The following is a 12,964-nucleotide window of genomic DNA, read 5'->3' as shown; positions in this document are numbered from 1 at the left end:
GACTCACAGACTGATCATGATGACTGTGATGTTCGGACAACTGTACAGCCTGAGTTCTATTTGTTTGTACAGTAAGTAAGTTTTTATTTGTTTTAAATGAATAAATGTTAACTTTTGTCATAAGTTTGCCAATTTGTGTGATCACATCATCACATGGTCTTATACAAACTGTATCGTTTTGATGTCATAATTTGCCTTAACACACTATGCATTGTATCAATTTTTGAATCGAGAATCTGAATCGAATCGAATCGTGAGCCACCCAAAGATTCACATCCCTAGTAGTAACATTTAAATACACAGTTGATCATTGTTTTCAAAACATTGTCAAATAAATTCCAGGAGATTCTGTGTGTTTCTTATTATTGAGGTTTTTAAATCTTGTGTCACCCAGCAACATTCCTGCTGCTCACAAGAAAAGGTGTTTAACGTCGACACAGGCAGAGGCAATGCCATTGCTGTGCTGTTAAAGGGAGGCGGATAGGAGAACGAGGGAAAGCACAAACGGCTACGAAAAGTCTGAGAGCAGTGGTTGTCAGATGACGCAGCATACAAATGTCACACTGTTTGTGATCGATAAATAGTGTTAATAGGTTAGTGTGTCTATGGTGACATTCGTGAGGGTTGGTACTGATCGACATATGGATTATTCATTCACTTAGCTGGAAAAACAATCATTATGCCTTTTCCATTTCCTTGCACACAAACAAAATGCACAGGCTGCGCACACACAAGAGATAAAGATAATTTTTTCTGCTTCCATCTTCCACCTCTATAGCGTCATTTATAGACAATTAGATCGAGATTGCCATCTAGCTATTTTTGGTTGCTCCAGCTATTATTTGAAACTCTCGTCTGCTTTACAACATGCTCTCAGATTGGGTGATTTTTACCCGAGATAATAAATACACCCAATAAAAAGTACTTGTCATCAAAATATGACAATACATGACAAATTTGAGTAGTGTGAAAGAAAAGCATCATGAGCGGACCATATAAAAATGCTCCAAAATTACTGGAAAATTAGGAATTTGGGAACAAAAAATGTCTAAAAAAATAAAATAATGAAGATGAAAACTTGGTTTTCATGAAAATCACATACATTTATTTGCTCGGGTGAAAACCACCTGGCAATGGTGTAAAATGGGTTAAATGATAGAGTTTCATGTTTACACATTAGGAGTGATATGTGTGATATTCTTTCAAATACATCTAAATTTAATATGCTGTGGTGCCCCCTTTATTGCACATTTCCAAAATACAAGCAGTCAAATCACAAATTGACACATAGTGATGCATCTCTGCACTTTATATCTATTTATACTTTATTTTTATGTATGTTCTTGCAATGTTTTAATCAGTTGTGTACGGGGAACTGGCTGTTTGTGGTATTTGCGCGATGTTCTTTGCTCTTCGCTTTGTCAGTTTTATCAGTGTTCAATCTTGTCTCTCACACAAATGACGACACAGTTTTCTCGGCCACATCCCAGTGTCTACAGCGCACACAGTTCCTTCTTCACTCCTGAGCACAGAGGTTCCTGCTCACACCTGGACCGCTCACATTCATCCGCACTAACTCGCTGTGTCAGTTCACTTCCTCTGTCTATTTCTGGTGCCAAACTTCCCGTCTGCTTGCACCAAATTTACTCTTTCATCATCATTCCTCTGATTAGAGCTGAATGGCACAGTCACACATTGTCATAAGAGAGGGACACGCTTCTGACTCACAAGAGGAGCACTGTAGTTAGAAATTAAACACGTGCACACTCAGAAGAGAGGAATATATATACATGACAAACCCCTGAAGCCTGAAACGTAATGAGCACAGAACAGACGGGGGTGGAATTTAAATTTAGGACATAAAATGCTTGGTAATAACTTTTGCAGAGCTGAAAATACTCACACACTTCCATATATGTGTATCTTTTCTCACTCGCACTTCTATGTAAATGTTAATTGAAAGCATAAATGGACTTTAATCTTTTATGACAGGCTGTTTCTGTGAATTAGCACCTGAAGGCGAGTCACTGAGTGTGGAACTGAAAGCTTAATAGCACCATTGAGTCAGCTGTCGGTTACTGAACATTATAAAGAGCAGTGTGATAGTGTCACTCATTCATCTCATTAATGCTCGTCCTAGTCTGTCTCTTACACTGATAGTGTGTAGTGTGAGACGTCCTTTTGTGTGTGTGTGTGTGTGTGTGTGTGTGTGTGTGTGTGTGTGTGTGTGTCTCCAGTCTCGGTCCACACAGAAGACAGACGGCGGCTCTGACTTCACCCTGCAGACATCACAACATCAAAGCTATTGTTGCTGCTCCACTTTTCCGCGGCCTCGGAGCTCAAGGCGGCGGTGTGTTAACGACAAAGAAGAATCGGCCTGAAATAGAAACGCACATGCACCGCTGCAAGCACATTTGGGTACTTTCACAGTATGACTCATATTCTTCATCTACACACACTGGTTTGGGTGAGGCAGACTTAAAACATGGGCAGCTGCAGAATCAGAAGAAATTAGATCTAAAAAGTTGATCATGGGTAAATGCATCATCTCTGTGCATCAACATGTGCATCAGGGTTAGAATGTTCTACAGAATCTAGATTGTGATGATTGAATTAGGCCTGTGGCATTCAGTCGCTCTGAAGAAGCAGCAAAGCCCAGATGAAACCTCTCTAAGTTGTTAAAGCAATAAAAGCAGAAGCTTTACCACCATTTAAGCACGTTTGAATGCTTCTAACAGGCTGGACATAACATCCAAATAAAAAATAAAAACTCCTTACGAGTAAACCAAAGAAGTCATAGACTCAATTTCTGCAGTTTCTTTTGATGGAGTCACTATGTTTTATATGAACACTACCAGTGTCCATCCATCCATCTTTTACCACTTTATCCTTCACATGAGGGTCATGGGGGGAGCTGTGCCAATCTCAGATGACATAGGGCGATAGGCGGGGTACACCCTGGACAGATCACCAGTCCATCACATCGACACAGAGCCAAACAACCAACCAACGGTCAATATAGAGTGTCCAATTTTGTCTCTAATTTAGACTGTGCAGAACATGTGTTGAGGGAATTCCATGCAGAGAGAACCTTGTTCTGACCGGGTCGCAAACCGGGGTCTTCTTGCTTCTTGAGGCTCAGAACAAAATGTCCTTAAATAATTTTAAAGATTAATTCAATTCAATTCAGTTCAATTTTATTTGTACAGTGCCAAGTCATAACATACATATTGTCATGGCACTGTACACAGACAACATCACGAAGAGCTGAGAAACCCAACAATTCACACAATGAGCAAACACTAGGCATCAGTGCAGAGAAAAAACTCCCTTTTAACAAGAAGATTAGCCTTACCAGTCAGCACATAATGACAGAAATATAAAGAAGAGATAAAAGAGTACACTACAATTATAGCCTTTCATACAGTCACATTATAGTGAATACAGTGTGAGACTCGTTGTGCAATGAAAAGACTATTTTCAGTCCACTATGGTTTGCTTTGCTGATAAAACAGAGACTGATTCTTTTGTGCTTAAAGGGCGACTTTAGTTCACACACACATACACACAAACTTTCATTATTTCATTTGCAAAGGGAGGATTCTACTCTGAGATCTGTTGCTTCTCATTTGCATAATCAACAGTGTCATTCTGGTGACATCAACGCAGTCACAACACACTGCACGCAGCAACAACAACAACAACAACAACAACATCAGTGTTGTTCTAGTTCACCTCCATCTCTCATGGCACCTTTGCCAGGTTTTAAGGTGACGTTAGTTTACACTGTGCCTTCAGGTGAATGACGGATATAGGATATAATATCACTGTTGTGTATCACTACACTTCATATACACAGAGGGGGTGAAGAACCAGAACCAGTGGCAATTCAAATAGAGCATTGTGCATCACAGAAAGTGTCTTTGTATCCCACAGCCAGCTGCTGGGAGAGTATAGCCAAATCCTCAGAGTAAACTGGCAGAACAACTGTCACCACAAAATGCTCTATTTTCTTAGACAAATTAGGAGAAAATTCCTTGGACTACAAACTGGCAAAAATGATGCACAAAGAAGCGTCCTATGGAATTATATAGTACATATACGTGACCGTGAACTTCATCTGCACAGAACATCAAAGCTGCATGAATCAGAAAGAGCAGCTGACACCTTAAAGATTTATAAGTGTGCCGTGTTGGAGCTTTGTTAGCTATGAGCATGAAGCTAAACCAGCGTTTTAATAGAAAAGGGGATAAAAGGCTTTATAGTGTTGTCATATAATGATGAGCCACTTTGGTTAAATGGCAATATTTTCTGCTCCCACGTCTTTAAATCACTCGTCGACTGTCAATCATTTACATTGTGAAAATGACAGAGAGAGAGAATGTGAGAGAGGGTGTGTGTGTGTGTGTGTGTGTGTGTGTGTGTGTGTGTGTGTGTGTGTGTGTGTGTGTGTGTGTGTGTGTGTGTGTGTGTGTGTGTGTGTGTGTGTGTGTGTGTGTGTGTGTGTGTGTGTGTGTGTGTGCGTGTGTGTGTGTGTGCGTGCGTCCCAGTCCCAGTTTCTGCTGCTGCTGCAGCTTCAGTGAAACTAGACCACTCTGTGTTGGATGTCAGCCACGTTTCTCTGCAAAAATGCACAAGAAGCTTGTTCTTCTGAAACGGTAGAAAACTGTCAAACAATCAGAAAGTGTTGACAATAATCCTTAACAACATAGCTTTGAAAATGTATTCTTAGAAAAAGAAACAAAAAATATATATATATATGCATGTTAAATATTGATATACTATGTTTGCAGTAGAAATCTGACTGAGATAATCTGAGGCAATGTTGACTCAATTTTCCTGCACTGGATTGAGTTTTTTTTTTTGATTGTAACATTATGATTTACAGTTTTACTGTTCTGTGTGTACTTGTTTGTGTGTGTAAATGTTTCAAACCTATTGTGAATCTGTGGCAGTGTGTTCCAGTCTACTTGCGTATTTGAGGGTTTGGCGGTGAAGCGGGTAAGGGGGGGGGGGGGGAATGAAGTTGGGAAGCTGTGAGACAGAATCAGAAGCGAGAGAGAGAGAGAGAGAGAGAGAGAGAGAGAGAGAGAGAGAGAGAGAGAGAGAGAGAGAGAGAGAGAGAGAGAGAAAACCAGCCCTGTGCACTGACAACAGACTTTCAAACAGCCTGTCTGCTCCAATTCAAACTGTTATGTAACAGCCAAAATTGCGAAGGAAAATCTAAAAATAACTAACCTTGGCTACATTAGGTTACAAGTCGTGTATTTGTGGAAAACACAATCATTTGTGTGAAATAAATGTTATAGCTGCAGGACAAACAGTCATGTGACTCGATGGTCAATCTGTACTGTAACTCAGTGATCGCATTGTTCAATGTAATCATTTTTAAAATTGAATCTATGTGGATTTTTTTCTCTCTCTCTAAAAGAGAGGATACATGATATAATGATTCTCAAGACCAAATAGACCAACATTTTTTTTTTTACTTTACTTCATGATGAAAAAGTTATAAGACCAATGCAGAGTGGAAATAACCTGAAGTGACAACATGTTATGACAGTGTGGTACGTTTCCTCTGTGTCACCATTACCCTAACCAACCATATCTGTGCATGCACTTTTGTGTATTTTAAAATATTCCAGACCCTGTAGATTAGATGCACACAAACATACATGCACACATTCCTCGACAAGCACGCTAATCTGTTGGCATGACAACTGGACTGTAATATTCACTTGCCCTAGAAACTATGGCTGTGAAAAAAAGATGAATGAGTGCTGAATGATATATAAATAAATAAAAAACTGACGCATTAGGCCTCAGACAGTCTGCTCCCTAATTACAGATGCACTGCCTTTGCAATAATTATACACAATATCATCCTCTGACATCAAATCAGCGTCTCACGAGGCTGCAGCTGTGTGATTGCGTGGTTTTTAAGCATCCATACAAGTGTGGCAGACGCTACAGATTCTGCAGACTGTAAAGCATATTTATAACGACTACTTGCTCCGTCTACCGTGTACATGTCGGCCAGCCTGAGGTGGGTTTGTTGTTTCACTTTCAAACCGCTAACAAAGCCTTCAGTGTGTCTGAACGCTCCACGGAGGTCAAAATCAATGTTTTGGTTGCATGGGCCATGCGTGAATTGATGGTTTGAGTCCAGCTGAAGGCTGCAGAAGAGAGAAGTGCAAGCAGGAGGTTTTCTTTTACTGCTGCTCCACATGATCACATAAAGCATTTAAGGGTTTTCTCAACTCCCGGGCACTAACGCTGAGACCGAAAAAAGCAACGGCGCAGTGGGAAAACCGTGTTGCGGAGGCTGAACAAAGACGTGAGATGATGTGCTCTCAACTCTTATGTTTGGTCAATAGCAGCCTACATTATTAAGTGTGATGCAGGAGAGAAAAAAACTGTCTAGAGTTAGAGAAATGTCCATTACATTTAAACCATTGTCTTAAGAGTTCAAACAATGTTGTTTATTGAAGTCTATTAGCTTCAAAGACTCTCTGTGTTTTGTGTTTCTCAGTAGAGCAGAGTTCAGCCTGGAAGCATTCCTGTGCTGCACACAGGAAGTGATTTGTTTTGTGCCAATACAGACGGAGGCAACAGGAAAAACTGGAATAGTAAAGTGAAACGGCTGCAGGTTAGAGTATGAGAAAAAATACAGAGATGTGCTCAGGAATAACTTCAGAGGTAAATAATACAGCATGAGTATGTCCTGCCTGATAGTATTGCTTGACAGAGCCTGTTTTCATATGACAGACACAGCATTCATAAAGACCAACCTGAGGATTGGAGCTTTTAAAAGTGTCTGAATTTTTCTTTTTTTTTATGTTGAGTAAAATGATGCATATAAGTCTCAAGGAGAGTTGTCAGGTTACGTTGGATGACCTTCACTGTTAAGATCTGTTGTCATGTTGACGTCTTCTCCCATCGCACAGGCCGGAACAACAAACATTAAAGAGAGGACTTTTCTGACCTCACTTGACTTATCCAGTGTCAGATAGAATGAAGGATCAAGTGGAAAACAACTGACAGCCTGAGTGGCAGAGGATTTAGTCTTGGGATGGTCCTTTATGTCTCTGCAAAGACCGACAAATCCTCTGACATAACAGAGACAAAACAGGGTCAATAGATCCCTGATGAGTCGACTGTGGCATTAAGCAAACAAATGAATCTGCTGTGGCGGTGACTCACAGCTGAGATTTGATAAGATCTGCAAGAGCATGATAGATTATCACTTTAAAGGAATAGTTTGGGAAGTATATAGTATATTTACGTTGTGAGCATTAGATGAGCAGTAACTTAAAATAGCCAAACACAGGTATGAAGCTTGGAGAACCAACGTACAGTTTATAGCAGGGTTTCTCACACCTGGTCCATGTTTTAGGTGTTTTCCTGTTCCCTGTGCTTCAGCAGAGCTTACTGATGAGGGTTAAACCATTTGAATCAGGTGTGTTTGAGCAGGGAAACACATCAAACATGCAGGACAGTGGCTCCCCAGGACCTGGAGTGAGAAACCCTGGTGTATAAGATTTGACAGTAGCTGAAGGGTTTTTCTGAGCCAACATTTAACCGAGCCAAGCCGTTTCCAGGTTTCTACTATGCTTAGGTGTCCAGCTGTCAGCTGCATATTTGTGTTCTGCGGGAAAGCTAACAAGCAGGCCTGCTGCTATGCACACTGTTCCACATGTGGCATCGTATGCTTCAAGTGTATTAAGGAGCCTGACATTCCTGTCTACTGTGCTCGGCTTATAATGAGCATTTGATGGAATGTTTAAAGAGCCTCTGGCTGACGTCTACCTCCAACTGATGCCGAGCGCTGTACTGTGAGCATGTCAGAGAACTTTGTGGATATTCACTGGTGAATGAGTGTGTGTGTGGGTGTGTGTGTGTGTATATGCACACAGAAAGGTCAGGCAATCCTCCCAATGAGTTCAGGCACGAGTCTACAAATGAAAAGGTTGTGCAGAGAAGCTCAGACCCCATACTGAGCAGAGGCGAGGGGGAAATAAAGAGGGAAAGAAGCGAGGGACAATGAGACGCTGACAACAGAGCATTAAGATGTGAGGGGTAGAAGGAATTAAGACGGCGACGGAGAGATGAACCGAGGAAGCAGCAGAGAGAAATGGAAGATATGGAATATGGTGATGAGCGAGGTGGGGGGGGGGGGGCTTTTAAAAATGCATGCGTCTCCATTTGACAGAATATTTCTCAGCAGAGAGGTGAGAACAGAGCTGACGCATTAACACTCACATTACCCAAATGAAATGTCTCCTTTATCTGTGGAAGAAGGAAGTAAAAAGGAGTGGAGGGAAGGAGAAAGAGGAAGCTGTGAAGATGCCTCGAGGCTGTGCTCTCTCTGCTCCATGACGCCATTTAACTGCACACACACACACACACGTTTACATGTGATCCATTTTACAGCAGAGTATATGCTGAGGGCCATTAGGGTAAGTGCTCTCCTTTGCAGATTACAGTAGGACTCACTCTCACAAGCAACCGTAAACTGGCAGAATCGTCCTCCTGTGGAAAACCCACCACAGCACTACAGTGGACATGTGGTCGTGTAACGTTTCCCACCAGTGCCACAGATCATCCATCAGTGGATTCACTGACCTGGAATCGTCCACAAATTTCCAGCAGTGCTTACTTATGTTTGACATGCGTGTGCAACGGCCACCGTCTCTAACCTGTGAGACCACACCCACTCCGCTGAGGCAATAACACACATCTCCTCTGGCTTAATCCTGAAGCAATTACTTATTATAGAGGCTCTTTAATGGAAGTCGAAGGCTTTCAAGGTTTTATTTTTATTTAACACAAAATGGGTTTGATTTGATCAAATTAACAATAAAGTCTGCAGACATTTTTTGGGGGAAAATCCCCTCACTGCATATCATAGTTTCAGGTTCTTGCTGGTTTACTGTCATTACTGTTGTAAGTGGGTAATTATCTCCAATTTTACTAGCGCTTCTGCTTCTGTCATGAAAAGGTTTGTTGCAGTCTTTAGAAAACCAATAGTCATTAAACCAGTTTGTATCTAGATGTGTTTTTAACCTGATTAAATTCACACCTGGTACTGATATGTGTCTCCAGAGCTGTGCTATTGTGTTTGCCTACTTTTCAAAGCTGCAAAATGATGATAAATTTAATTTGGCAATGTAACCGAAACGGCCCGAGCAGTTCTTCACACGGTCCCGGCTTCGGCTCAATAATAAGTGTAATGTGTGAGCGTTTCTTAATAAATTATTATATATTTGCGTGTGTATGATTTTCAGCACACAAAGAAAAGAGCCTATAATTATGAAGAGTGACTCGCAGCTAAGAGTTAATAACTAGATTCAGCGCATCAGCAATGCTCACTTTGGTTATAATTATCATAAAACAACTGAATATTAAATGTGCGTCAGCGAGTATTTTATTTTTATTTATTTATTTCACTTTTCTTACAGTTTTGAAATGTTCCAATTAAACCCAGACACAAAAACATCATCATTTTCAAAATTGAGACGATGCAAATTCAACATCAAATCTCAAATATCAGAGGAAAGGTTGTGTTTCTGCTTTTAGCTTCTCTCTCCGTGTGTGTGTGGTTTCAAGTGCATACCCTTCCATACCTACATGTACTCTTTGTGTATGTATGCGCTCATAGATTGGCCGATGCTGGTTGTCATGGTTATGTGGCTACACTGTGGCTAAATCTACCTCGGTCACCATGGAGCTGTGTGTCTTTAATATTCCAGCATCCCATGCAAAGGTTTTGCAAGGTGTGTATGTCGTGTTAAAAAAAGACAACAAAAAACAAGAAACAAAACTAGCCCAGTCATATTTCCACATTCTTCATCCATCCATCTGACCGTTACACTCTCACATTTACAATCCACTCGCTCTTCTTTTTGCTTAGCTTCGCTTTTCTCACCATCCCCCCTTCTTTCCCCTGCTCTCTCCCTCTTCTCTGCTCACACTCTCTCTTTCTCCCCTGGTTTCTCATTCCTATGTCTCCTTCTTCTTCTTCTTCTCCTTCTTCACTTCACATAAGATTGCACATTCACCATTAACTAGGTGCTTACTAACATTCATATAAGTAGCATACTAGCCCTTTATTAGTAAATATTAAGCACGTATTAACACCTTATGTAGGAAAAATCTTAATTCATGTCGTAATGGAGGTAGAATAAGGTGTTAATACGTGCTAAATGATTAGCAATAAATGGCTAGTATGCTACTTATATATGTTAGTAAGCACCTAGTTAATGGTGATGTGTTCCCTAATCTAAAGTGTTACAGATTGCATGGTTAATAATATGGATTTGCTGCTGTGTAGTTGCATCTGGATACCTGTTAGTTTATTTGTGTGCATTAACATCTTTATGCTTCTTAAAGAGTGTATCCATAGCATAACATTTGATTTCTGGAAAATGAATTAAGTGCCTGAACTGGTTTAAATGAAAACACATCACAGTTTAAATCTTACCGAATCTGTGTTTGTGTGTGTGTGTGAGGATGTGAGCCCCTCCCGCACGTATCCATCTTGCTGCAAAGAGGAGAAGAGGTGTGAGGCACAGTCTGAATTGTGCGAGACGGAAGCTTTTTTTCTTCTTTTCCATTTCAAAACACAGACGTATTAAATGTGATATTTGCTGACTCTTCCTCACGTTTGCTGACGCAGTCCTTTCACAGAAGACCACTGAAACGAGGCTGCAGTTATGGATCAAACTCAGTTAATTGTTTAGCCTTGTGGTTAAAAACATAAACAATAACCTTCAGTTTAAGACAGTGGTGTCTGGAAAAAAGTGATAAATCGCTCCATGCCCCGAGGATGACCCAAAGTCATGGTTTCGTGCAATTCAGATACTACAAATCTGGGTACACAAATAGACTGTATATATAAAAATGGAGGTACTTTTCCACTTTAAAAAGTGAAGCCCAGGAAGTGTGACAGAAGGTAGGAAGTCACCAGGGGGCAACTCTGCTGGTTGCAAAAAAAGAAGCCCATTTAGTTTATGTGAAAATGAACCAACTGTTAACATTTTCCTGCAGAGTTAATGGCCTCACTCACTAGTTTTAGACTTCTTCTTCTTCTTCTAACAAATGGTGTCAGGGGAAAAAAGAGCAAAAATAGACAACAGTGCATGGACACCACTGTGATTGACAAGTGATATCTTCCAGTAGGTGCCTGAATGCAGGTGATATAATGTGAATCTTGAGGCATAAAAACTGTTTTTGTTTTTACTTACAACCAGAAGGCTATGTCAATTTCAATATACAGTCAATTGGTACACGGTTACTTTTACCTTTTCCCCTCAGTTATGACGCTGCCATGCTATAAATGCCCTCAGGCTCCTGCAGCAACATCAGGGAACTCAGCCAGGACGTGATAGTGACCAATAGATCTGCTCCAGTCTGGAGCTCCAGCCAAACTAAAAGCTGCTTAGAGGGGGCACAACTCTGGGTTGAGTATCTTAAAGCTGCACTAATCAGAGCTGTTAGAGGAGGAATCGCCAAACTGTATCACACACCAGATTACAAGGAAATCTAGAGCTATAAATGGATGAATGTGTGGCAAATATAATAATGTGTGCTTCATGTGTGTGGAAAGACAAAGGTGCGGCAAGGTGATATAGTTCAGGGGTTGGTGAGCGGATGATTTTGTTGTTGATTAAGAAGAGGTTAACAGTTTGATGATGTAAGTTTGATGACAATGGCTTAAGATGGTGAATTTGTTGAGTTAAGATTACAGGCCTACAAAGGAACAAATCATTTGTATTTAAAAGCATGGACAACCATTTGTTTTGCACGTGTTGGAACAAACCAAGCGGCAACCAATCTAGCCTTTTTTCTTTTGAATGGTAAATGGGTCACTATAGTCACACAGCATCAGCTCTGACTTCTTACATGCCTGAATGCAACAAGCTCCATCCAACAAAATTACATCTCAACAAGACAAAGACGAGGGAAGCTGTTGCACATCTGAGCATGCGTCCTCGCAAACATGACGGCAGACATCGGCTGTGGACGCAAAAACCAGTCACCCTGAGCACTTCCTGCGCTGATTGGAGAGAAGGAGTGGCAGGAAAAAGAAAAAAAGATGCAAACATAGAGAACAAAAGAGCCACAGAAGCAGCCGACAAGAGAGCCACGGCAGCCGCAGGTCCCCGGATCGCACAAAAAATAGGACAACTGCGGCACTGTCACCCCCTCTGTCCAAACTTGGCAAGCTCCTTCATAGGCCATCAATGCCCTCTGCTTTTCTCCTGATCCTTACACTTTTCTGCACAGCTAGCTGACTGATATTAGCATGCAGCCCCATCCCCCTGCAAGGGCAACCAGACGCTCACAGCAGCACTCTTCATACACAGAAACGCTTCATATGCAGCAGCAGCAGCAGCAGCAGCTGGGGATCTGTGGGACTATGATGATGATGATGCTCTGGCTACATTTTGGGTGGATCTATAAGAACCCTGACACTGACAAAAAGCAGACAAGGAGCCAGATGATTCCACCGTATCAGAATGAGTGATGGATCCCTCATCTAGTGATGGATCCATCATGAACACCTCTGGAAGCTTACCTGACTTTGAACTCGGTCAGCTGTGGCTGAGCCCCAGGCTCGGCACAGTAGATCTGAGGGAAGTAAAATCTGTGAGACTGAAGGTTGATATCCATAGTGTCCACTCACAGCAGACACACGGGTCAGCTCTGCTCCACCGCTTGGAAAAAAAACGTATTGCCGTCTATATTGCTGTGATATTTGCTTTGTCTTCTTCAGATCCGTCGCCGACACGTTCGCTAAAGGCGAGAGTCCAGCGAAAGCATCCTTGGTCACCTTCTCGCCAAACGGTCACAGGGCTACAAAGCGCTGTCACCAGGACGGCATCCCTCTCCTCTCCGTCTCCTCCGTGCACTTAACATTCAGTCACCTCTGCTGCCCGTGCACCAAACAGACACACTAACC

General features: G+C 41.6%; 1 protein-coding gene across 1 annotated transcript in view; it reads right to left on the bottom strand.

Annotated features, from left to right (window-relative positions):
* The window catches only part of evlb (Enah/Vasp-like b), a gene marked incomplete at both ends in the record, with an annotated part of 29,737 nt that extends 17,062 nt beyond the window's left edge, over positions 1 to 12,675 (bottom strand). Inside the window, one exon of the mRNA XM_083898520.1 lies at positions 12,581 to 12,675. Coding sequence (XP_083754646.1) covers positions 12,581 to 12,675 — 95 coding nt within the window. The remainder of the gene's footprint in view (positions 1 to 12,580) is intronic.
* Between the last annotated feature and the right edge of the window lie 289 nt (positions 12,676 to 12,964).

The sequence above is a fragment of the Microchirus variegatus genome (genome assembly GCF_963457635.1).
Source record: "Microchirus variegatus genome assembly, chromosome: 12".
In the NCBI taxonomy this organism is placed as follows: Eukaryota; Metazoa; Chordata; class Actinopteri; order Pleuronectiformes; family Soleidae; genus Microchirus; species Microchirus variegatus.
Note: the sequence above shows the minus strand (reverse complement) of the source record. Positions and strands in the feature narration are given on the sequence as shown.